The 27,960-nt window shown below is 38.8% G+C and overlaps 1 protein-coding gene across 3 annotated transcripts in view; it reads left to right on the top strand.

Moving 5' to 3' along the window:
• Positions 1-27,960, top strand: part of GAREM1 (GRB2 associated regulator of MAPK1 subtype 1) — a 194,496-nt gene that overhangs the window by 136,771 nt on the left and 29,765 nt on the right. For 2 of the 3 annotated variants that reach the window (XM_049902274.1, XM_049902273.1), the window contains exon 3: positions 13,577-13,707. In XM_049902274.1, coding sequence (XP_049758231.1) covers positions 13,577-13,707 — 131 coding nt within the window. Of the gene's footprint in view, positions 1-13,576; positions 13,760-27,960 lie in introns of those variants that run through there. The other variant, XM_049902276.1, reaches the window with a different exon arrangement.

Raw genomic sequence — 27,960 nt, 5'->3', positions numbered from 1 at the left:
AGGTACTGGAAATAAAAAGGTAATTGACACATCCCCTGCTTTCTTTAGAGAATTTACTCTTTGTCTGCAAAGATGTTAAACAAATGAGAACAATAAAATATTGTATATGCTTGGCTATAAATCTGCAGATAAGATAATGAGGTCTCAGAAAAGAGTGTGGTCAATTATATCTATAGCGTAAGGAGTTTTTTTTATAGAGTAAGTGATAATTGAATTGATTTTGGAAGATAAATAGTGGCCAAACCTGGAGTGATGTAGAGGCATTCCAGATAGCGAGTTCTCTGAGAAAAGGCATAATTCACCGTGGATGGATCTGGATGGGTTGGAGCATGATAAGTGGAAAGCGAGGACCAGATCTCAGAGGACCTATGTACTTGCTAAGACATTCAAACTTCATAGGAAGTGGAAAACCACCGAAGTGGGGACATCGCCCATATGTCTTCCCTTTTCCCTAGATATACTTTTCACCACCTCTAACCTGCTTTATTCCAGAAGCTAAATCAGCAGGCTCACTTGCCTTCTGATTTCCAGTCAGGTTCAGCAAATGGGAATCCCCAGCAGAGGGGTGGGAAGAGACTGAGGTTGAGGTCTTTATTCTCCTATCTGTCTCCCTTGAAAGATCACCTGAGACCTGCTGCATCCCCCCCTTCTCAAGACAACATTATTTACACAACTTTCTTCTTTCAGTAACTAGTCCCTCCCCTTGTCCCTTCAGGCCTATGGTGGTGAAGTCTTCCCCTCCTCTGATACTATTCCAAGGTAATTACTGTATTTCCCTGCAGCCCACCCACTCCATATTACCATTGTGAATAAATCCTCTAAAAATTATCCAAATTTGAAATATGGTTAGATTTTAAGTTTAAGCTGTCATGTGAAGGAAGGCTTCCTATGGTAGAAGTCTTGAAGCAAGGCAACAACTAGGAAGACTGACCAAAGTGAGAGATGATGTGTTTGGAAATACTTAGTAGCACTGGAGATAGAAAAGAATGGATCAGTTCAGGACATGTAATAGAATTGAACTGACACCAGTTTGGATGTGACAGGTTAGAGAATGGGATGGGTCAAGGATAACCACTTAGGTTTGATGATTCAGGAAGTAGAAAAATGAGTTCAGCTTCACACATGTCAATTTTGAGATCTTTATGGGAGAGTCACCGGAGATGTGTACCAGGTGTTGAGTTCAGGAGAGATCTAGCTGGAGGGGAAGGTTGGTCAGTTGTCAGCTTATAGGTGGTTCTTGAAGCCAGGGTGGTAGAGGAGGCACCCCAGGAGAGCTGAGAGAAAAAAAGGTAGAATAGGAGAAGATGGCTGTGAATAGAACTTAGAATGTCATTAAAAGGATCCGTAGCTTTGCAGACTGAGGAAAGAGCATGAGCAAAGACAGAGGGGAAAGAATGAGTATTGCACTGAGTGGAGCCAGACAGTGGAGGGACTTGAAAGCCTAGACAATAAAGCCTGGGCTTGGTGGTTAGAGATTAAAGAGCTATTGCTTGTTCACTTATTTCATTCATTCAACAAGTGTTTATTGACCACTTAGAGGTTGTATTTTAAGGTGGTTATCGAAAGGTCGGCACTTTGAACCCACCAGCCTCCCTGTGGGAGAAAGATGTAGCAATCTGCTTCTGTAAAGATCACAGCCTTGGAAATCTGATGGGGCAGTTCAGCACTATCCTATAGGGTATCAGCTCTGATCGAAAGGGGTTTGTGGTGTTTGTTTGTTTGTTTGTTTTTAAATGTGATGATAAGTCCCTGGTGGTGCAAACAGTTTGTGCTTGACTAATCTAAAGGTTGGTGGTTCAGACCGACCCAGTGGTGCCACAGAAGAAAAACCTGTTGATCTGCTTCCATAAAGATTACAGCCAAGAAGACCTTGTGGAGCGGTTCTACTCTGTAACACAAGGGGTCACCATGAGTCTGAATCAACTCAACTGCAACAGATTTGGTTTTTTGGTTTAATTGATGATGGAGGTGGGGTTAAAATTTGAAGCAGTAACACGATTATGAGGTGATGAGCATCAAAACCAGAATAGCAGCAATGGGCACTGACAGCACAGAGATTTTAAGGAAAGAAAGGGCAAGACTTAGGGAGAGAAAAAAGTATAAACCCACAAACCAAACCCACTGCCGTTGAGTCGATTCCGACTCATAGCGACCCTATAGGACAGGGTAGAACTGCCCCATAGAGTTTCCAAGGAGCGCCTGGGGGATTCAAACTGCCGACCTTTATGGTTAGCAGCCGTAGCGCTTAACCACTACACCACCAGGGTTTCCGGAAAATAAGTATAGGAGAAGAAAAGATGAAGATGATGCCAAGATGTCTAGCATCACACGTTAGCAGACATGCTCAAATCTAGGACCTTTCAGGTTTCATCATGTTTACAGTAAATTCATCACAGAGAATATCTGATAATTCTAAAGAAGCAACTGACCAATTATATCAATCAGAAATTCAGTTTTCCCTTTTTCAAAAAAAAAATAAGGAGCCATTTGCATGATGTGAAATAGCTTGGCAAATTAGGACACGTGTCCAGGAATGATTTGGTTTTTAATCCAGTTAGGGCTAGTGAAGTTCAAGAATGGAGTTTTAGAAAGTAATGTATTGACAACTTTTTATACAGTCTCAGATGGAAAAATGAACAGCAATACTCACAGATGGAGTTCATTATTTTTCAGTAGATGATTTGCTTTATGGAGTTGTTATAAGAATAGACTCAACGGCCACGGGTTTGGGTTTTTGGGGGGAGGGATTTGCTTTCCGTTCTTTGGCTTGAATTTGTTTTCTTTGGGGTTCTGTGTTTTGCGCCTTCATTCTTTATCGGTCTTTTCCTCCAACTTCACTTCTACTTCTACCTCCTCTAAAAAAATCATGATTTTAGGAACTATCTAGAAGTGACGGAGGGAATCGGATTATCAGAATAGGGAATTCTGTATGTAGTATTTCAAGGTTTGTGTTTTTATTTTTAAAATAATGCTTCAGATTAGCAGAAGTTTCACAAATTGATAATCAGAAAATTCACAGAATGTGAAATAAATTACTAGTAATATTTTTAAAACAACCTTATGCACATCTATAATTTGAGAAATGCAGTTAAAATCCCAATGAGATACTAGTTTTTCACCTTTCACGTTGGAAATGAAGTTTTTTTTTTTTAAATGATTGGCAATACTGTGGAAAGAAAGGTCTGGAAAAACACATTGTTGGTAGGCGTGTAAACAGGAACAACCTCTGTGAAGGATATTTAGTAATATCTATCAAAAATAAAAAGGCGCTTAGGCTTTGCTGCAACAATTCCACATTTAGGCATTCATCCCACCAACGTACTTACATTTAATACATAAAGCCTTTAGTACAAGGATATTAATTTCAGCACCACTTGTGACTGCAAAAGATTAGAATAGACACAAATGTCCATCTTTAGGGGATTGGTCAAATTCATGTAGTATAGCCACAGGGTGGGGTGCTGTGTAGCTCTTAAAAAGACTGAGACAGGTTTATATATAATGGTGAAGTAACTGTGTATAGGATGCTACCATTTGTTTTCAAAAGGGCAGTTTTTGTGCAGGTAGATATACAAGATACTATCTCTGGACAGACACACGAGAGAATGATCGTGACTGTGTCTGCCAGGGGATCTGAGAACAAGATTGGGAAGGAGACAAGATTATCACGCTACACCCTCTCTGATACTATTTCAGTTTTTCTGGCAATTACATATATTAAATAACCTTTAAAACAATTCACATTACCTGAGAAAAGGGAAGCTAAGTGGCATTTGTTGTTGGTGAAGAGTTTAGGTAAATGAGTTTTCATATACTGTTGGTGGAAGTGAATATTTGCATATTTACGTAAACTTCTTAAAAGGCAACATGGTGGTTAAACATGGTGGCTAGTACTGTTCAAATTAACAAGGTGTATATATCTTTTACTTCAGTCCTGTAGAAACTCCAGCCTGCATGCATACGTAAAGATAAAAATACAAGAGCGTATTTAAAGTTAAATTTTGATTTTAAATCCAGATTCCTGTCCAGTTTTATTTACTTCTTGAAAAATACCAGCTGCTGTGTTGTTTCTCTCACTTGAGAGTAGCCCGTTTCTTCACATTGGAAAACCACCCAATAGTTTTAAGATCCAGTTCTTTGAGCTGTTTAGAATGTATTCCATCTGCACTGACTTGAAACCGTCCAACTGAATATCCGTGACTTGTGTCTATAGAGGTAAGAGAGAAAAAAGTGAAAAGAATGGATTCATTCATTCAGTAACTTTATTAAGTACCTACTTTCTGCCATGCGTCGTGCCAGGCAGAGTACCACACTGAGTAACACAGACATGGTCCCTCCCCTCAGGGAGCTTTCATCATTCTGAAGTTCCCTTTTCTTAACCTTTTGCTCATTTTAGCCATCCTTAGGTTGCTTTTGGAGCCAGGTGGCACAGTGATTAAGCTTTTGGCTGCTAATCAACAGGTCAGCAGCTCAAATCCACCAGCTGCTCCTTGGAAACCCTATGGGGCAGTTCTACTCTGTCTTATAGGGTCGCTATGAGTTGGAATCGACTCGATGACAATGGATTTAGGTTGCTTTTGTGCTTTGGTGCCATCTTTGTTGTTGTTGCTTTCTTTTCTATTTTTTATCATTTTGTTCTACTTTATGAAACGTTTCTGTGAAGGGGACGTCAATAGAATGTCATTGTTTGCTTGAGTTATGGGCCCGCAGATGGTACTAGGGGCCTCAGCTCTCGTTCTGTTTCATTTTATTTGCACACATAAAGCAGACCACTGTGCCGGAGGGATGGAAACAGTAAAACCATAGCTATAAAAGGGGATTTCCCACAGGCCTTGCCCATTACCAGCATGATGGAGACCGGGGGTGCACAAATCACTGGAAGCCCCTGTGGCACGGAGCTTCCTTCCCACTGATCATTTGGCCATAACTTTTCAGCCAGTAGGGAAGTTGACAGACCTGAATTTGACTGCCTCACACTCTCCCTGTTGATTATTGCTCTTTTTAATTTAAATTTTTTTGTTAAATTTTAAATTTGCTTCCATTTTTTATTCTAACAGGTAATTTTCTCTAAATAAAGGAAAGTGGATTATAGTACAGTCCCTTTAGTGTTACACAGGTGCTTGAAACTTACATGCCTACAGCAGAACTTTGGACCTCTCCACTATGCTTAATACTCCATTGATTTTGAGGTAAATCGCTGTGATCTAGACGGGTGCAAAAATAATATTCTCTAGATGGCAGATACTTCTTGCCAACATATTAATTATATGATATAGCTTTAGAACCATGTCATGAAGGCAGTGACATATCAGCATCAATCTCTGCTTTCAAAATGTTAGTTTGAATTCATTTAAACCGTAGTCGATGCTCACGTCACTGGTGTTGAATCAGTTCTGGGAGTTTCAGGGTCCTGCAGATGGAACAGCTCTCATGGTGGAGACATTTTTACAAAATCATCAAAGACAGTGCTCTTTCTCCCTCTCCTAAGGCAGAGTTTGACAGTAACAACTCAGAACAGATGTTCCGACAGCCTCCAAATGTTTTTATCTGGTGGCACAAAGACTCTGTTATTCATGAAATGGTCTGTTAAAAAATTAGTTCCTCCATGTGGAGGCTGTGGGAATATGTGTTACGTAAATTGATTTCACATTTGGCAGGGGACTCGGGCTTAGCTCTTTAAGTTGTCCCTGAGGTTTGAATCTGACAAGTTCCGTGTTGCAGGCCACGGCAATCACAGAGGATGCAGTGATACAAGAGCTTAGCATCTTTCTCAGGGTACTTAACGCTGACTGATCTGAGAGGATCATATTCTTTTATAAAAGAACTAAGCAAAAGTTCTTAGAAATTTAGTCCTGCAGAATACGAGAGGAGGTAGGCATTCATGTTTATGAATATTTGCATTTTTCTCCTGATACAATTCCATGTTCAAAGCTTACACTTGTTGATTTCTGACTCCTATTAAAGGAAAAACTGCTATTCTAAGGTAAACATAGGGGAGCTTAGAATGTGAACTCAGGTGCCTCACGAGAGACCTGTTGTTGTTAAGTGCCGTCCAGTGCAGATTTCGACTCATAGCAACCCCCATGGGACAGAGTAGAGCTGCCCCATAGGGCTTTCTTGGCTGTAATCTTTACAGAAACAGATCACCAGGTTTTTCTCCCATAGAGCCACTGGGCAGTTTTGAACTGCCAGCCATTGGGCTAACTGCTGAGTACTTAACCATTGCACCACCAGGAGTCCTTACAAGAAACCGAGGTATAACCATTTAGTAGTATGGAATAAGAGGACTAGGACCATTTTCACTTTGAATATCTTATCTTCTTGCCCCTGCCCTGATTTGTACTTTCATTCCTTAAATTACAGGACAAGGGTCAGCAAACTACAGCCTAAGTGCCAAATCTAACCTGCTGCTTGTTTTAGAAATAAAGTTAGACTGGCACACAGCCACGCGCACTTGTTTGTTTATTATCTATGGCTGCTTTCGCACTAGTAACACCAGAGTTAAGGAGTCATGATGAATTGTATAGCCCAAAAAGTCTAAAATTTTTACAGGATAAGTTTGCCAACCCCTGCAATAAGAGGTCACATATGTACTGTGATCCAGTGCTTAAAAACATTTTGTTAACAAGATGTTTGTTAGCTTAGTTATTTAGACTCTAAAGGCATTTGTGAGATTTAGGAAATGTAAAATAATTGATTTTATGTAATTAGGCCTGTCACAAGAAAATACTTAAAATAATAATATATGTACCTAAATCAACATATAAACTAAAATCTAGCACAATCTGAAGAAACTGCATGGAAAAAAGAGAAGGGAGTGAACCAACTCATTAGTATTCAATAAATATTTAAAAGAATGAATGGAAGAAATCTTCTAAGGGGATGAACAATAGATTCAAATGCTAGAAGCTGCAACATTTGATAATATTTGGCTATTTCATTTTATTATTCTTTGATCTTAGTATTATTTGTTAATTGTTCTCAGTATAATGTCTTATCAGGTGCTCTCAAGTGTTTGTGATTCTGAAGTCTTCCTGACCAACAAGATGACAAACATAGGTGGAACTAGAAGTTTAGAAGATATGCAGCTTAGTATTGACACCATGGCCATACCAAATACGATTGTTCATTTGGTTCATATACCAAAATGTATTTGAGGCTGCTAATGATAAAAGATTACAGACACATGGCACCAAGACCTTCTCTTGGCCCAGGACAGAAACCATGCCCAAAGCCAACTCTTCAGACAGGGATCGGACCGGACAATGGGTCGGAGAGGGATGCTGGTGAGGAGTGAGCTTCTTGGATCAGGTGGACACTTGAGATTATGTTGGCATCTCCTGCCTGGACGGGAGATGAGAGGATAGAGGGGGTTGGAAGCTGGCGAAATGGACATGAAAAGAAGAGAGTGGAGGGAGGGAGCAGGCTGTCTCATTAGGGGAAGAACAATTGGGAGTGTAGCAAGGTGTATATGGGTTTTTGTGTGAGAGACTGACTTGATTTGTAAACTTTCACTTAAAGCACAATAAAAATTTAAAAAGTTCACAGACACAATTAAAAAATAATAAAAGAATGCTTAAAGAATAAGAATCCAAGTTGAGAGAGACAAAAAAAAATGGTGTTAAAAGAATAGAAGTAGTTATATCAAGAAACAGAGGCTCTATTATTTGAACCAAAATATCAGCAATTTTGGCAAAGAGGACAAAAAAGAAAATGTAGGCACTCTACAGCTCTTATTTCACAAAAAGAGGCATCCTGTGTTGTCAGGTGATGTACTTTTGCCCTAAGAGGACTCTCTATCACATGTTGTTCATTTAAGGACTTTGGCACTGTGTCTGTAATCATAGTTTTAAGGGAATGCAGAGATGTTCTAGACCTGTGCTTCCAATACAACAACCACCAGCCACACGTGGCTGCCGAGAGTTTGAAACGTGGCTAGTCTGACCCGAGATGTGACACAAGTGGAAAACGTATGCTGGGTCTAAAAGAAAAAAGAATGTAAAATATCTCATTATTTTTTTTAATATTGATTTTAGATGTATTGGTTTAAATATTAAAATCAATTTCATCTGTTTTGTTTTTTTAAATGTGGCTACAAGAAGATAAAAAATTGCATATGGGACATACATTATATTTCTATCAGTGCTATTCTCTAAGGTAATGTCTCATTTGATGTACAAGTATTAGGTTGCAAGGATGCATCCTTGACCTGTGAATACATTTCTGAAGGGACGAAATAGAATTTAGTATAGACATGTAGATTCAAGGTAATCTCTTAGCTCAGAGATTGAGCATCTACAGATCACTTAATGAGTATGTGGCGTGCATACAGACACCCCCCCCATCTTAGGAAAATTTTCCTAAAATATTCATAATAATTTTAAAATAAACTAATCACTTTATATTCTTGGAAAGATACCATTCGTTCATAGGCTTCCATGAACCTATACCTGGTTTAATAACAGATAGCTTGAGTTTAATCAGTTGTACATACACTATCGTTTATTCACTTGTATGTTCACTGTAGTACGAATTTGTACATGGGCTAGGTGAGAATAGAGAGAAATGAAAAATTTAATTTGTTGTCATGGCAAGATTTAATTAGTATTATTGAAGTTGTCATAATCTTGATTTTTTAAAAATTCTGTTGCTTTCTGTGAGGTGTATGTTGTTGTTGTTAGGTGCTGTCGAGTCGCTTCTGACTCATAGCCACCCCTTGCACAACAGAATGAAACACTGCCTGGTCCTGTGCCATGCCCACAATCATTGTTATGCTTAAGTGCATTGTTGCAGCCACTGTGTCAATCCATCTCATTCAGGGTCTTCCTCTTTTTCGTTGACCCTGAACTTTACCAAGCATGATGTCCTTCTCCAGGGACTGATCCCTCCTGACAACATGTCCAAAGTATGTAAGATGTAGTCTCGCCATCCTTGCTTCTAAGGAACATTCTGGTTGCACTTCTTCCAAGACAGATTTGTTAGTTCTTTTGGCAGTCCGTGTACATTTCTAGTGTGTTGATAAATATAGTGTTCATACATCTACCTACTTCTCAAATGTATGTGAACTGTTACTTTACACCTCTTTGCATTCTCTGTCCTCAAAAAAGCACACAGTCATACTGTCTGGCTTCACTTAATTTGTGACCAAGAACTTCAAGTGGGAACTTAATGCTGCCCAGCAGTCATATGTGATTCATTCTCACTGGAGTTTTTTACAGTCTTCTCTTTCCTGGCGCCTCCAATACCTCTCACTCAACCTTATTCTCAACTGATGCCTTCCTTTCTACTTTCATTGGAAAAATTGAAACCATCAAAAGGGAGCTTCCACCACCTCCCACTGTTGCATCTCATGTAGCTAGAGATGAACTCCTGTCTGAAGCCCAGCCCCTCCTCTCCTATATTAGATGCCACCCTCCTGCCCACACAAGGATATGACTCCAGTAATTCCTCTGTTATCAAATTGTTCCTCTCCCTTGGGCATTCCCCTTACCATCCAAACATACTGTTTCTTTTCCCATCATATTAAGAGAAAAACATCACCCCCTATATCCCACTTCTGCTTCCTCTCTTTACAACTGCTCCCTGTCTCTCCTTCTCTTTTTTTTTAAATAATTTTTATTGTGCTTTAAGTGAAAGTTTACAAATCAAGTCAGTCTGTCACATATAAACTTACATACACCTAAGTACATACTCCCACTTACTCTCCCCCTAATGAATCAGCCCTTCCAGTCTCTCCTTTTGAGACAATTTTGCCAGTTTCTAACCCTCTCTACCCTCCCATCTCCCCTCCAGACAGGAGGTGCAAACACAGTCTCAAGTGTCCACCTGATACAAGTAGCTCACTCTTCATCAGCATCTCTCTCCTACCCATTGTCCAGTCCCTTCCATGTCTGATGAGCTGTCTTCGGGAATGGTTCCTGTCCTGGGCCAACAGAAGGTTTGGGGACCATGACCGCCGGGATTCCTCTAGTCTCAGTCAGACCATTAAGTCTGGTCTTTTTATGAGAATTTGGGGTCTGCATCCCACTGATCTCCTGCTCCCTCAGGGGTTCCCTGTTGTGCTCCCTGTCAGGGCAGTCATTGGTTGTGGCCGGACACCAACTAGTTCTTCTGGTCTCAGGATGATGTAGGTCTCTGGTTCACGTGGCCCTTTCTGTCTCTTGGGCTCTTAGTTGTCGTGTGACCTTGGTGTTCTTCATTCTCCTTTGATCCAGGTGGGTTGAGACCAATTGATGCATCTTAGATGGCCGCTTGTTAGCATTTAGGACCCCAGATGCCACAGCTCAAAGTGGGATGCAGAATGTTTTCTTAATAGAACTTATTTTGCCAATTGTCTCTTCTCCCCTTTATAGCAAAACTCCCCCAAAGCGTCATCCAGGGTCCATTCTTGTTGTTCCTGGTTTCTTCCTTCTTAAACCAACCAGCTGCTGTCAAGTTGACTCTGACTCTTGTCCACCCCATGTGTGTCAGAACAGAACTGTGCTCCACAGGGTTTTCAGTGGCTGGTTTTTTGGACGTAGATTGTCAAGCCTTTTTTCCCAGGCACCTCTGAGTGCACTTGAACCTCCAACCTTTCAGTTTGCAGCCAAGTGCATTAACAGTTTGCACCACCCAGGGACTCCTTTTCTTAGTCTCTCTTAAATCCAGTTCAGCGCTCTTAACTATCCTACTGCTCTTAACAAAGTTGGCAATTAAACCCAGATAGCCAAATCACACAGTCCTCACTGTCCTGTCCATAGCATTTAACCCAGCTTTCACCCCTTCCCCTGGAAGCCCTCAATTCACCTCTTTTCTAGGATGCGCCCCTCTCAGTTTTCTTCTTATTCTTCTGGCCAATCCTTCTCAGCCTCCCAGGGCTCAAATTTGACCTCTTCGCTGTCTACACTCAATCCTTTGTCCCTGTTATTTCTAGCCAGATCTCTCTCTGCCCCCCACATTCATTCATTCATTCTCTTTATCTGTCTATCATGCCTATTCTATATATTTCATGTAAGTGGGATTATATGTATGTATGTATGTATGTATACGGTCGCTATGAGTCGGAGTTGACTTGAGGGCAACGGGTACGGGTATATGTATATATTTGGACCAGGAAATATTTGTTCTGTTGTATATAGGGTGGCTATGAGTCAGAACCAACTCGATGGTGCCTGACAACAACAATAACAAATATATATATACACACACACACACACACAAATGGAGATAGGTATATGGAAAGCTTTCTGGATATCTTTGTTTGCATGTGTAATAGGCATCTCAGACTGTACATGTCCTTCCCACCCCTCTAGATCTTCCCGTCTTGATTAATGGCAGCTCTGTTCCTTCATTTGCTCCGTCTAAAAATATGGCCAGATTCCTAACACTTTCTCTCATCACCTCTTCTGGTAACCCCACCCCTAGTCTAAACCACTGGCTCTTTGTACCTGGGTTATTACAGTAGCTTTCTAACAGGAAGACAGAGTAAGTTTTCTATAACATTGGTCAGATCACCTCTTGTCTGCTCACCCTCCAGTGGTTCCTCATCCCATTCAGATGAAGAGCTCCAGTTCTTCAAGGATGTTCGTGTCCGACCACCTGTTATCTCTCTGACTCTCTCTCTTGCCGCTCTTCGCCCTTGCCCACTCCACTCCAGCCACAATGGCCTCTCAGCATGCCAGCAGGCACCTGCCCTTCACAGGGCATTTGCACAAGCTGCTACCTAACCCCAGCTACTGAACACATCACTCCGTCATTTACATCAAAAGTCACCTCCTTGGCAACACCTAATAATACTTCTTACCTACTAACACATATATACTGTATACCTTTATTGTATTTATCCTCTTTGTCTGGTAGAATGTAAGCTTTAAGAGGCCAGAGATGTTTGTTCTGTTTATTGATGTATCTTCAGCATATAGAACAATGCCTTTACCTAACCCGTTGAACCCGTTGCTGTCAAGTTGATTCCAACTCATAGCAACCCAGAGAACTGCCCCCACAGGGTTTCCAAGGAGCGGCTAGTGGATTCGAACTGCTGACCTTTTGGTTAGCAGCCGAGCCGTTAACCACTGTACCATCAGGGCTCCACCTAGTAGACACCAAGAACTGTGTTGAGAGTATGTATGAAAGCTTCCTTGTGTCTGCCTGCTGCTCCCTAGACAAATGCTGAGAGGTCTGCCTCATAAGAGCTTTAAATTCCTTTTTAAGCTTCTCAAGTGTTAGATTGTAAACAGGATTCAGAAAATAACTACTAAGAAACATTAAGTCCTTGACTGGATTACATATGGTCCTTTTTTCTAAATTGAAAACAAAAACTCCTCTAGGATGTAATGATGGTATCATAAATATTGAAAATGTGTAACAACATAATTGGTCCCTAACATTTTTAGAAATGTGTTCAGAGCCCTTCAAAAGCACACCCAGTTGTGGATACCACGGTAATACTTCCTTTTCCTATAAATTCACACATGGCAGGAAAAATTAAAGAAGCCACATGGAGCTCCAGGTGCTGAGTGGCCCACAGGAACCAATCACTGGGAGATGTATACTCAGAGCCCAGACTCTCCATGCTCAGCAGCAACATCACATTTATAGCAGCTTATATTGAGTATCAATTCTGTGAAAGCCAAGAGTCCACTATATTACTTTATTCTATTTGAAAAAAAAATTAAATACTAATTTTTAAGAATTAGTTCCCTCAAGCCGCTAGGGCTTGGTTCCAGAATGTGATATGTGTGGGCAGTGTTATAACTAAATGACAAGGTGACTTACTGCGAAAAACAAATTGAGTAACCTTTTTTTTTTTTTAATTATGACGGAAATACATATAATAAAACATTTGCCAATTCAACAGTTTCACATTTCAGTACAGTTCAGTGGCATTGATTACATTCCCCACGTTCTGCAGCCGTCACCACTGCCCCTTTCCAGGTTTTTTCATCACCCTTAACAGAAGCTCAGTGCCATCCATGCAAAGACGCCCCCTCCCCCCCCGCCATAGTAACCACTAATAAAATTTAGTCTCTATACATTTGCCTATTCTAGATATATAAGTGAGATCATACAGTACTTGTCCTTTTATGACTGACATTCATTCAGCACAGTGCTTTCAAGGTTCATCCATGTTAGGGCGTGTATCCGAACTTCATTTCTCTTTATGCCTGAGTAATATTACATTGTATGTATATATCAAGCTTTGTTTATCTGTCCATCTACTGATGGATTTTTAGGTTTTTTCTACCTCTGGTGAAAAGTGCTACAATGAACATTGATTTACTGAGCAACCATTTTTAACAGAGACTTAATTATTAGGTTATTTTTACTTTGAGATCAAATTACAAGTCAGCCTCCCTTCAGTTTAATTTTGGATCTCTGATAATAAACTCTGCATGTAAAGTAAAAACACATTTGTTTTCATTTTAAGCTGAACTTTAAATATGTATTCTAGTTTGTGAAAGCCTTCTCCTCTGGTAACTTTTTTAAAATGATGATGATCGCGGAGAATGGTGGGAGTAAAGAGAGAGGATGCTGTGGTCGCCCAGACAGCTGTCCAGCATAAACACCTCACCTCTCTTCTGTTTATCACGTGTTTTAGGGCAATTCAAGCTGCTGGAGCAAGATCGAGATATAAAGGAGCCAGTGCAATATTTTAACAGCGTGGAGGAGGTGGCTAAAGCATTTCCTGAACGCGTGTACGTCATGGAGGAAATAACATTCAACGTGAAGGTACCTCTTGAAGATCCAAATATTTATCCTTACCAAAATAACTTTTAAGCCAGTAAGTGTACATCTGTATCTCACAGGAGAATTCCGTCTTCCCACTGAGTTAGTGTCAGTGCCCAAAACTCATCTATTAAAAACTGCATTCTAGTAAAGCTGACTGGATTCTCTGACAATTTACTATATTCGTTTTTTTCCTTTTTTTTTTTGCTAGAATTTAAAACTGATATCTGAGTTAAAAAATATAACTGTTAAATTAGATCAAAAGATTTGCTTTTTTTTTTTTAATTGGACTTTATTTGCTACTGTGTAACATTTGCTTGACCAGATCTTCTGTTGAGTTCGAAGCCTCCACTTTTAGGAACAAAACTTATATGATAAAACTAATGGCAGACACTTATATCAAAAAAAACAACCTTCCAGAGCATGCTTTGAGATCAGTGCATATTCATCCCATATACATAGTCTTTTTGACTATCAATATACATAGGGAGTATTGAAGTACAGAATGTTGCCCAATAGGTATCTTACTGATTTTTGTTCATCACAGAAAACCTAAGTAGTGTTCACTGTGCTGCTTTTGTTGTGTGTTCTTAAAGGGACAGTTCTGTCCTCTTCTACATGTTGAATGAGCTGCTCTGATAAACTTATCGTTCAGGAGGGACCAACCAGAGAAACCATGCCACCAGCTAGTTCCAACCCTGTTGCCCACAAATCCACTGCATTTTCTTCCACCAACCAAACCAAACGCACTGCCGTCGAGTTGATTCCGACTCATAGCGACCCTATAGGACAGAATAGAACTGCCCCATAGAGTTTCCAAGGAGCGCCTGGCGGATTTGAACTGCCGACCTCTTGGTTAGCAGCCGTAGCACTTAACCACTACACCACCAGGGTTTCCATTGCATTTTCTTCAACAGCACCCAAATTACACTAAAGTGTTTAGAAAGTGTTCTCATTGAAAGCGTTTTCTGTTTAACCTCCTTTCAGCAGGAAGTCCAACTAAGTTGTGCTCTCTGAAAATTTCCAGAAATCCAGGTTTAATTTAGGAAGCAAGATTCCTTTTTCTTAGAAATCCACGCTGTGTGAAAAACAGGCTGCATGGGATCTTAGCCCAAGAATGCAGCAGTGTCTCTGTGCGTGAGTCACTCACTCCACCCCCAGTCCTCAGGAAAGGGGGAAAATGCCAAGACAGCCTCCGTATTGGAGAAGCAGTTCTGCCCATTTTATTGGCTAAGCTAAGTCATTCTTTCTTCCAGTCTAAAAATACAGATGCTATTGTGTGCACTCTTTAGTTCTGTTATTAAGAAGGGTAAGATTTGTGTTTTGTAAACTCTTTACTAAGTAAATTATGTTTATATGCAAAAATATTTCTAATTTTAACTCCTTCAGTATCCCAGTACATGAGTCATTGAGACAACTTGAATTCACATACAGTGAAAATTTCTGAGAACATGTGCATCTTTAAACTAACCAAGACTCATTGGCCAGAAGTTAATCAAATCCTAGTCTGTTGGTGTGTTGCTGTGGTTTAAACCTCTCCTGAAACTTACATTTAGAATTACCTTAATGGTGGGGGCGGGGGGCTTGTTTAGAAAGTTAATACTTTCAAGCTCTTTTCCAAAAACATTTCATTTGCTGATAAATTATGAGAAGTCAGCATAAAGATATTTTAAGGTTTCTTCAAGTATTAAAATTTAACATGCATTTATTGCATATTGGTCATGTCAAGTATTTTCTAAAGATGCCTCTAGCAGCTAATCCATGGCTGTGTGAATTGTATTAAATCAGCAATGACTGAAAGGGTAATAATGCAATCCATGCATTTTGATTTTTTTTTTTATGGAATACCATAATGAATGTATTTGTTAAAATGTTTGTAATAGAGATGTCATTTAGGAATTCAGAGACACAAATAAGTGTATGATATGCAAGCTTATAGCATCCACAGAGCTAATTGGATTTGGGTTGAGTTCCTGTGCTGTGCATGCATAAATATTTAATACCCCAGTCTATTACTGACAAAGTTTTAAGGTGCCATCATATCCAGCTTGCACTAAACATTAAGACATTACTCAGTTCTATTTAAAGAAGGATTGATATAGGTATCTCTGGAAATTTGCATCAAGAAAGACACAGAAGTTGGTATTCATAGTAAATAAACACCCCAGTAGATAAATAAACCGAGGCAAAGATATCTGGGTACTACCTGGAACAAAAACAAAGTTTGGAAGTCATCGTCTTTAATTAAAAGTAGAATTGATTGTAGTATGTATAGACGTGCATTGCAATGCTTAATTCAAGAACTAAGTAAAGGTACAGAAATGGGATACTTGGTTATTACTTTCCCTGGAGAGGGAGAACAAAATGAAAAACGGTACTGCTTATTCAAAAATGCAGCCATTATCCAGGAAGTAATTTCTTAAAAGATAGCAGATTTCAAACCTCCTTGGAAAATTATACCCTCTGCTTGCCACTTCAAATATAGCATACATTAGACCAACAGGATAAACAATTGAAGAAACAACTGCAGTTACAAATTGATAGCTAACTGGCATCATGATAGTCAAAAGACATAATTATTATTTGAAATAAAGAAGTGTGTATGTGTGTGTATGTTCACAAATACAAATTGAAAGGAATAATGATAAGAATATGGAGTAGAGCAAAAGTGTTGAAAGAATGGGAACTCTAGTTCTGATTTTTTTCAAGACTATTGCAGATTTTTAACTAAATAAAATCTAATGGGTAGCACTAGTATTATTTACAAATTTATTTTAAAACGAGACATTCCTATTAGCTTGAAATTAAAGAAAATTGTCCTTAAAAGATGGTTTAATGTGTTTGAAATATTATCTACCTGATTGTCCCATCATTGATTAACTACATGAAATTAATTAATATATATGTGTTTAATTCTTTAGGCAGCAAATATATTTTGAGCACTATGTGCCCAGCACAGTTCTAGGCACTGGGGGTAAATAGTGAATATGCAGATCCCTGCTGGCTTGAAGATTATAGTCTAGTAGGGAAGGTGGCTGATGAATGGATAGATGGATGACTGATAGATGGATAGACAGATAGGCAGACAGGGGTGGGGAGGGGAAGGGAGAGAAGAGAAAGAAAAACCAGCTCGAGTAGAGGTCAAGAAGACAGATATACAGGTCTGGAGCTTTTTGAAAGATCTAGACATTTGGGGTATATCACCTTCTAGACGGCATTTGAAGCCACAGAGTTGGTTAGAGTTCAACTACATCAGTGCTTCTCAATTGGGTGATTTTGGCCCGCACTAGACATTTGGCTTGACATTTTGATTGTTGTGGTTCTGTCACAGCAGTTTTGAAAAGTTGCAACAAAGACCATTTAGCCCACAAAGCCTAAAATGTATACTAACTGACCTTGTAAGAAAAAGTTTGCCAAGCCCTGATCCTAGTACATACAATCATACTAAAATACAGTTACAGATTTTTTAAAAATTTCCACCACAGATTATTTCACTTACTCTCTGTTTAATACTTTATACCCAGTGTCTTAATACTAAGAACTCAGTGCATAATAGCCGGTTTTGTTTTGTTCTCAAAATACACCTTTATCTCAATACTTTTTTGAAGACTTAATACAACAGTACCTAGTGAATTATTTCAAATGCCTTCCACCGTTTCAAATCCAGCCCTGTAATGATTGAAATTTTCCCACATGTGTATTATTTTCTGCAATCAAAATAATGACTAACAAAGTAACTGCTGAAATTCTATCTTTAATGTGACAGTTGTGGAGAGAGAGGGAAGAAAAGGCAGCCCAAATTTAGGATTGGGTAATTTGCAGCTTTCCTTGAGTAGTGGGTAAGAGACATCCTGTTTTCCCTGCTGTAGCCCAAAAGCTTTCTTTATTAAAATCCCTGCTTTCAATTCTGAGAGATCCCCAGTACCCCACAGTACCATAATCTGGATGGTAGAATGTTGCTATTTTAGCCTTGCTAGAAAGGTCCATGCTTCCAGTTTTCCCACATAGATTTCCCTAGAGGCAAAATAGCGAGTTTGCATCGTTTCAACTAGGGAAAGTAATCCACTTGGGAGTTGGGAGGTTTCAGTCAGATGTGAATTGAAGTATAGACGGGTGCCTTAAGAACCTCCATACCACATGGTTTAAGGTGGGGTTGAACTGAGAGTCCAGTCACCTGCACGTCAACTTCTGATGACTCAGTTTGTCACCTGCTTTTGGAAGGTGTGTCACTGCCTCGCAGAGAGTGGCTGTAAAGTGGGGAGAAGGATTTCAGAACTGTCTTATTAACAGGAAAAATCATATACAACTCAGAGAACTTAAGTGATAGTCAAGCTTCTTCGTACTGAGAAACATGACTATGAATAAAATAATAAAATACTATAAATAATTCAGCAGGATTAGGAAGTTTATAGACATTGAGTTTTTATAATCAAATTTTATACTTAGAAAGACCCTTAGATACAGTCTAGTCCTACTTCTTTTAACAAGCAGGAAAGCTAACATACAGGTACATTAGCTGACTTAATTGATTCGCATGAAGCCACAAAACTACTTAGCCACAAGACCTGGTATGGAACCCAGGTATCCTAATTGAATCTGGTCACCATTCTGCTGCGTCACATTCTATTTATGGATTCGAGATTGTGATCAGAATATACTTTAACATTGATATGAATTTGTACAGTTAATTCATTTTCTTTTTTAAAAAGCTCAACATATTCATTATTATTGTGTGTTATACAGTACCTAATGTTCAGTGCATCAAATCTATCCTCTAAATTCAGTTGGGAATATCAAGGTCATACTTTGGCTCTTACGGCCTTGTTTTAGTTTTCTTCAGCTTCAATTTGAACTTGCGTATAAGCAATTGATGGTCTGTTCCATAGTCAGCCCCTGGTCTTGTTCTAACTGATGACATTAAGCTTCTCCATCATCTCTCCACAGACGTAGTGGGTTTGATTCCTCCATGTTACATCTAGTGAGTCCACCTGTATAGTTGCCGTTTAAGTTATTGAAAAAAGGTATTTCCAATGTATAAGTCATTAGTCTTGCAAAATTCTGTCATGTGATCTCCTGCATCATTTCTCTCACCCAGGCCATATTTTCCAACTACTGTTCCTTCTTTATTTCTGACTTTCACATTCTAATCACCAGTAATTATCAATGCATCTTGATGATTACCAAGACTTGCCTGAAGACCAGACAAGTTGTGGGACATCTAGGACATCATACATGAAGAAAGCAAAAGGTCATTAAAAAGACAGGAAAGAAAGAAAAGACCAAAATGGATGCCAGAAAAGACTGTGAAACTTGCTTTTGAACATAGAGTAGCTAAAGCAAATGGAAGAAATGATGAAGTAAAAGAGCTGAACAAAAGATTTGAAAGGGTAACTCAAGAAGACAAAGTAAATTATTTTAATGAAATATGCAAAGACCTGGAGTTAGAAAACCAAAAGAGAAGAACACACTCGATATTTCTCAAGCTGAAAGAACTGAAGTAAAAATTCAAACCTCAAATTGCAATTTTGAAGGACCCTGGGCAAAATATTGAATGATGCAGGAAGCACCAAAAGAAGATAGAAGGTGTGATCATTAAGGTTGTGTGTCAACTCGGCTGGGCTATGATTCTCAGTGGTTTGGCAGTTATGATGTAGTTTGGCAGTTGTGTAATGATATAATCACTGTCATGATGAGATCTGCTGTAATGTGATCACCTCCATGGTGGCGTCTGCTGTGAGTAGCCATTCAGTCAAAAGGGAGTTTCCTTGGGAGTGTGGCCTGCATCCAATATAGGTGGACTTTTTGGCAAGGCTCGAGGGCTTTTGCTTGCTCTGGATCCTACAGCTGGTTCTCGTTCATCTGACCTCCAGTACTTGGGACTTGATCTAGCAGCTTACTTGTTGATCTTGGGATTTGTTAGCCTCCTCAGTCTGTGAGCCAGTGGCCCGCCAGCTTACCTGCTGATCTTGGGATTTGTTGACCTCCTCAGCCTATGAACAGAGGCCTGTTGTCTGACCTACCAATCTTGGGTTCCCCAGCCCCTGCAGCTATGTGAGAAGCCTCCAGCCTGACACATGAACTTGGAACTTCCCAGGCTCTACAACCATGTGAGCAATTTCCTTGATATAAATCTCTCTATATAGAGAGAAAGAGATGCTTCACTGGTTTTGCTTCTCTAGAGAACTCAGCCTAAGACAGAGGAATACACAGAGTCACTGTACCAAAAAGAACTGGTTGATGTTCAACCATTTCTGGAGGTAGCATATGATCAAGAACCAATGGTATTAAAAGAAGAAGTTAAAGCTGCACTGAGGGCATTGGTGAAAGACAAGGCTCTGGGAACTGATGGAATACCAACTGAGATGTTTCAACAAATGGATGAGCACGGGAAGTGCTTACTCATCTATGCCAAGAAATTCGGAAGACAGCTATCTGGCCAGCTGACTAGAAGAGATCCATATACGTGCCCATTCAAAAGAAAGGCATTCCAGTAGAATGTGAAAATTATTGAACAATTTCATGAATATCACACACAAGTAAAATTTTGCTGAAGATCATTCAAAAGCAGTTGCAGCAGTACATCGACAGAGAACTGCCAGAAATTCAAGCCAGGCTCAGAAGGTGACGTGTAATGAGAGATATTAATGATGTCAGATGGATCTTGACAGAAAGCAGAGAATACCAGAAAGATGTTTATGTGTGTTTTATTGACTATGCAACGGCATTCAACTGTGTGGATCATAACAAATTATGGATAACATTGCAAAGAATGGAAATTCCAGAACATTTAATTGTGCTCATGTTCATAGGCCAAGAGGCAGTCATTTAAACAGAATGAGGGGATACTGCGTGGTTTAAAATCTGGGAAGGTGTGCATTAGGGTTGTATCCTTTCACCATACTTACTCTGTCTGTACACTGAGCAATCTGAGAAGCTGGACTATATGAAGAAGAACACGGTATTAGGATTGGAGAAAGACTAACAACCTATGATGTGTGCAGATGACACAACCTTGCTTGCTGAAAATGAAGCAGACTTGAAGCACTTACTGATGAAGATCATAGACTACAGCCATCAGTACGTATTACACGTCAACATAAAGGAAACAAAAGTCCTCACAACTCGAACAATAAGCCACATCATGATAAATGGAGAAAATGTAGAAGTTGTCAAGGATTTTGTTTTACTTGGATCCGCAACAACACCCATGGAAGCAGCAGTCTAAAAATCAAATGACGTATTGCACTAGGAAGATCTGCTGCAAAAAATCTCTTCAAAGTGTTAAAAAGCAAAGTTGTCGTTTTAAGGGCTAAGGTGCGCCTGACCCAAGCCATGATATTTTCAGTCACCTCAAATGTACGCAAAAGATGGACAATGAATAAGGAAGACTGAAGAAGAATTGACATCTTTGAATTATGGTGTTGATGAAGAATATTGAACATACCATGGACTGCCAGAAGAATGAATAAATCTGTTTTGGAAGTATAGCCAGAGTTCTCCTTGCAAGCGAGGATCGCAAGACTTGGTCGCACATACTTTGGACATGTTATCAGGAGGGACCAGTCCCTGGAGAAGGACATCATGTTTGGTAAGGTAGAGGGTTAGCAAAAAAGAGGAAGACCCTCTACAAGATGGATTGACAGAGCGGCTGCAACAACGGGCTCAAACACAGCAACAATTTTGAGGATGGCGCAAAACCCAGCAGTATTTCGTTCTGTTGTACATAGGGTCGCTGTGAGTTGAAACTGACTTGCCGGAACCTAACAACAACACAATATCTAGCCAGAATCCTTCTGTCTTTTGTAACACTTGTGGTCTAACACATAGTTTTATGAACATTATACGTGCAGATTTTTAAATCTTAAATCATGCAAGAATACGATGCCAAGAATTTTTAAAAAATAAAATGTTATAAGTTAATGTTTTCTCTCTGTCAGCATGAGTGAAGTTTCTAATTAGAGAGCATGTGCCAAGATGAGCCCTTTAAAAATATCACTGCAAAGTATTAACCCACAACAGAGAAGCAAAGCTAGAGTCGGGTTCCTGAACTGTTTCTTAAAATAGTATGTAATAAGGTACTCTGAATTGGCAAAAGTCGCATTGCTGAGTAAATAAGCGAGAGTTCTAAAGTTTAGTATGATTCATGCAACATGCAAATTAAACATGTGTCACTGTTACTTTTTCACATATTTTTACAGACTGAACAACAAATAAGGCCTTGAAAGTATATCAGTGGAGGAGTTTTTGGCCGCTCCTGATTCTACTCCTGCCATAATTATTTTTTTCTCTTCCAATTTTCTGATCCTGTTTGTCTTTTAAAGTGTAAAAACAGTGCATTAGTGAGCTTGGTTCTGCATATATTGGCCATCCTAAGTTTGTCCTGTGAAGCACTGTGCAAGTAGTAATACTTTTAACATTCTTTGTTTTGGCTGTTGTTTTTGACAGTGTAGTTTAGTCACAACTACCATTCCTAATTTAAAATACCGGTCCTAGTATCTGTCTTGACGGTTCAGAAAAGAGCCCTCCGCCTTGTGTTGTGAGGCTATGATAATGTCGGGGAGGCAGATTTTTCCATTAATTTTTAGAAATAGGTGGGGTTATTAGCTCTACTATTTTGCCTCTCCTTTCTGGAGGCTTTGTTGTTGTTAGCTACAAGTGAGTCGGTCCCTGACTCGTGGTGACCTCATACATAAAAGAAGAAAACGCTGCCCAGTTGTACGCCATACCATCCCCATGACCAGCTGTGGATCCTACCATTGTCATCCATAAGATTTTCATTGGCTCATTTTCAGAAGTCACCAGGCCTTCCTCCCTAGTCCCCCTCAGTCTGGAAACTCTGCTGAAACAGTTCAGCATCAGAGGAACATGGACAGGTGGGTGGTGGCAGCACATGAGGTGCGTTGGTTGGGAATCAAACCCGGGTTTCCTGCAAGGACGGCAAAAACTCTACCACTGAGCTACCGCTCCTTCCTGAAACCTTTAGAGCATGAGTAATTCTAGAGAGCCAGCTTTTCAGGAGAGCTGTGAGTTTTAACAAAAATTTTGTCCAAAATGACTACAGTTTTCTTTAAATTTTTCTAAAAATGTGTTGTAATTTTCTGCCACCTTAAAGCATGTGAACAGAATTTAAATTTATCCTCATCTCCTGATGCATAATTCACTGGGGCTGTCAGCGCCTCTTGCGAAGTGAGGTGTGTATGACTTTTGCCTGTATGTGGAGAGACCCTACAACACTGAGAATTTGGTGTTTTATAGTCTCATGTAAAATTTTTGTGTGTGTGTTTATTGCCCTTTGTGCCTGTTGAAGTGGCTACCTTAAGTTCCTATTTACAGCTTTAATTTGTGCTTCTGCTGGGAGCTGGGAACTGGTAACCAGGTTTAATAGAGTTTAGATTGCAATTAAGTACACCGAGTTAGGGCCTTACAGGTTTACCCTGTAAACTCTCAAAATAACAATGCCACATCTTTTTGGCTGTGTAGAGGACTTAATAGCTCACCACCTTGTTCTTGGCTATCTTCCAGAGAGGTCAGAAATATAACTATACAACCTGAATTTTGTCAGATGGAAGATGAGATTTTAAAATGAAGGTTGAATAAGCATAGAATTTAGACATAGCCTATTTTTATTTTCTAGTTTTTAAAAAAGTTGCATTTTTTTGACAAGTCAGATGTCATTTATCTTCAAGATTCATTCAGAATGATAAATTGAATACAATTGTGAAGTTAATTGGGTGTTTAAAGACAGCTGAGCATTTTTTGTTGTTGTTGTTACCTGAGGTTTTGAGACCACCTCTGAAAAACAAGTTGCCAAGCCCTCTGCTGTGTTGTCACAAATTAAATTATGGAGTGTATACTTGTCATCCTTGTCCTAGTTCCTGTTTTTAAAAAACCACAGTCAGGATTAACATTTATCTTAACTCTTAATGCCCTTTTTTTCTCATTTTTGGCCATTTTCCCAGAGAAAAGAGTTTTATAAAAATTGAAGTTTGGGGAAAATGGTGTAATATTAAGTTTTATCTATGTAATCTATATGTCAGATCATTCCTGATTTTTATTCCAAGAATTGGAATTTTAACCTCCGTTACATGTTTGGTCTTAAAACAAATGTTCTCAGAGAACAGAATGTCAGAGCCATCTGTGTGTGGGTGTGTGTGTAAAATTTTATATCAGTGTTTTAAAATGTTGCTTGACCCAAACCCCCATTGCCATCGAGTCAATTCCAACTCATAGTGACCCTATAGGACAGACTTAAACTGCCCCATAGAGTTACCAAGGCTGTATCTTTACAGAAGCAGACTGCCACATCTTTCTCTCATGGAGCAGCTGGTGGGTTTGAACCACTGACCTTCTGGTTCGTAGCTGAGTGCTTTAACCACTACACCAGCAGGGTTCCATTGTTTGACCAAAAAAAAAAAAAATTGTTTGACCAGGGGGTATTAATTCTGAATAGTATCATGAACAGTAAAACCTTGATAGTTTCCTGGATTAGAGCTATTAGACTTGTTTAGATAACACACTTTGAATTACTTCCTCTCAGGAAACATTGAAACTGAAAATGTTAACCAGGCACACATACTGAAGCACTTAGGACACATTGTTTCTCTTGCTATTCAAAAAAAAAAAAAAAAAGGAAGGAAATTATGCAAATAAATCACATCTGTAGAAACCTGAGGAGACTGGCTCAGTTGCCAAAGGAGAAGAGCATTTATTTATGAGATTCTTCATCTGTCATTGACAGTGACCACAAAACTGGTCAGTACATAGCTTCATAATTTATGCAGGGCTAATTGCTAGCATTAATGATGACATCAGAGTTGGAAGCATAGAATTACAGACTGTACTCAAATATGCTATGCATTTTAATGTATAAGAGAAGGGGTAAAAACTTTTAGAAATACACAGCTACATGAAAATGTAGACAAAACTATTGACTGTGCCCAGATAATGACATTCAGTAAGGATAATTTTGATTTGTTTAATCTGTGCACCTACTATCTCATCTCACATGTAGCTTCTGAAGATATTAGAACTCTCACAAGCCAGGTGGACATCTTCTTTTAATTCATTTGGTGTACGGTACTTCGCTAGGTCTATAATTTCTTCATTTTGGAAGACTTATAAAGGTAAATTAGGCAAGATATGGTAAGTATAGATATAAAGAGATAGAAAGAAGCATGTACTTTGTTATTCTTCCATGTTTTAGAAGCACTGTTGGCTCCCTGTGTGTTAGCTGAAAATACTTATTGTATGAGTGTGTGTATGTATGTGTGTGTGTTCCTCAAATCTCACGAGAGCCCTTTCTCCCAGCATCCCTGTCTCTACCATGATCCAAATGGGTGAATTGCCAAGTTTTTGTTTGTTTTTTTTTTACAAAGTTCCAATAAAAAGGAAGCATAGCAATGCAGCTGAGCATTTTGGAGACTAGTCTATCCTAGAACAGTATATTCTGAATGGTTTCAATGTGTTCACTTCCTTTGGGATATAACTAATGATTTTTTCAGGCTTTATTCCAACATTAAGTTTTATTCTGGGATGACATACTCAATAAATACTTGAGCAGTTCTTCAGTAGAGAAGAAAAAAATAATGTTTAGAAGGAGTAGCTAGGGCTTGAAAACAGAGTTGGTAGAAATTTAGACACCAATGTGAAAAGAAGTTGTGAAAGGCAATAAGAAACAGGATTATAAGAAAGAAAATATTTTTATTGTTAGTAATAGTAATAATATTAATGGCCTCTGTTTATTGAGATCCTACCATATGCCAGGTACTAAAGGTTGTACATCAGCAGGGAACTGCCAGAAATTCATGCCAGATTCAGAAGAGGACATGGAACGAGGAATATCATTGCTGATGTCATATGGATCCTGGCCGAAAGACATTTACCTGTATTTTATTGACTATGCAAAGGCATTCGACTGTGTGGATCATAACAAATTATGGATAACATTCCAAAGAACGAGAATTCCAGAACACTTAATTGTGCTCCTGTGGAACCTGTTGATAGGCCAAGAAGCAGTGATTCAAGCAGAACAAGGAGATACTTTATGGTTTAAAATCTGGGAAGGTGTGCGGCAGGGTTGTATTCTTTCACCATACTTATTCAGTCTGTATGCTGAGCAAATAATCTGAGAAGCCAGAGTATATGAAGAACACGGCATCAGGATTGGTGGAAGACTCATTAACAACCTGCAATACGCACATGGCACAACTCTGCTTACAGAAAGCAAAGAGGACTTTTGAAGCTCTTACTGGTGAAGAGCAAAGACTGCAGCCTTCAGTATAGGTTACACCTCAACATAAACAAAATTCCTCACAACTGGACCGATAAACAACATCATGAGAAACGGAGAAAATGGGCTTTTGTTTTTACTTCAAAGAATCGTATTTGGAGGCTTTTACAGTTAATTCCAAACATGGCCATCTTTCAGACAAAAACAGGAACCGGAAAGAAGTGGCTGAGCGGCTTGTTTTTTATAGCACTAATGTTTTGTTTTGTTTTGTTTTTTAATGTTGATTGGAAAATTGCTTTTTCCAGAGAGTGGAATTTTATGCGTATGACAGAGAATAGTGAGGAACTATCTAAAAGGATTGTTTCTACCTAGTTTTCTAAACAAATAACTAACTACTGTTATTCCATAAGCAATATAAACTGTATGATATTATCAGTCACTTTACCCAGACACTTTTTTATTAACATGAAAGAAAAAATCAGTGTCAGAGTTAGTGTCAGCCTGATACCAAAACCTGATAAAGATAGCACAATTAAACTGTAGACCACAGTCTCGCCTATGGATAAGATACATACATCATAGATCAAAGAGAATCATGCAATATATTTTTAATCATACCATGACTGTGTAAAAATTATCTCAAGCATGTGGGATTATTTTAGTATTTGAGAACATATTACCATAAACTCAGTAGATCAGAATTACAAACATACGATCATCTTGTCAGATACAGAAATAGCATTTGATAAAAAATGTAATTTCTCAATAGAAAGTTTTAGAATTGTGAAGAAATATTACTAATATGATAAAGAATATACCTCAAACAAATTTCTCATAGTTTATGTTCAAACACTGAGGATGTCCATAAAAATCCAGAACAGTACAAAAACCCTTACGTGCACTTACTGGTGGGGGAGAAAGAATGAAAATTGAAAAGGTGGACATAAAATGTTTATCATTTGCATAAGATATGATTACCTAGGAATCTTAAGAGAGTCAACTGGAAAAAAGCTATTAACAGTGAGATTACTGGACATGCAAAATAACAACAAAATGTAGTCAGCACCTAGCAATCAACAGCAAATGTACAGGGATTGGTAATGAAGAAACAGCTTAAACACTAATAAGGGAAGTAAAAGATCTGAAAAAATGGAGCGAATTATCACGTACCTATTTGGAAGTAACTGACTACTGTAATAATGTTACTTCCTACCAAAACACTGTGTAGAATTAAGCCACTTCCAAAAAAATTATCAGTGCAAATCAAGGGCAAAATGAGTTTAAAGTTCATCTGGGAAAATATATAACACTTTTTTATCGTCATTTTTTTTCCTTTTAGCTTTTAGATTTCAATCTTAAAGAAATATTGCAAAAATAATATAAGAACTCCCTAATTAGCCATATTCACCAGTTTTTAACATTTTGCCACATTTATTTAATCATCCTCCATTCCCCTCCAGGTACATATATAAAATACAATTTTTTTTCTGAACTATTTGAAAATGCATTGCATACCCCTTAATATGTCAGTGTGTGTTTACTAAGAACAAGGATATTTTCTTATGTAACTGTAGTACATTCAGGAAATTTCACATTGATACGATGCTTTTATCTACAGTCCATATTCCAAATTTGCCAGTTGTATCAGTAGTGCCCTTCATATAGCATTTTTTTCCCCCAGTACAAAATCCATTCCAGGATTGCATATTGCATTTTGTTGTCTTTTTTTTTTTTTTTTCCTTTAAACTGGAATCGTTTTTCAGCCTTTGTCTTTCATGACGTTGACATTTTAAAAATATACACACCAGGTATTTTATAGAGTAGTTCTCCATTTGGGTTTGTCTGATGTTCCCTCATACTTAAACCCACTGCCATCAAGTCGATTCCAACTCATAGCGACCCTGTAGAGTAGAACTGCCCTGTAGAGTTTCCAAGGAGCACCTGGCAGATTCGAACTGCCAACCTTTTGGTTAGCAGCCGTAGCACTTAACTACTACGCCACCAGGGTTCCCCCTCATGCTTGGAAC

The sequence above is a fragment of the Elephas maximus genome, chromosome 11 (genome assembly GCF_024166365.1).
Source record: "Elephas maximus indicus isolate mEleMax1 chromosome 11, mEleMax1 primary haplotype, whole genome shotgun sequence".
NCBI lineage: Eukaryota > Metazoa > Chordata > Mammalia > Proboscidea > Elephantidae > Elephas > Elephas maximus.
This window is presented reverse-complemented; position numbering and strand designations above follow the sequence as displayed.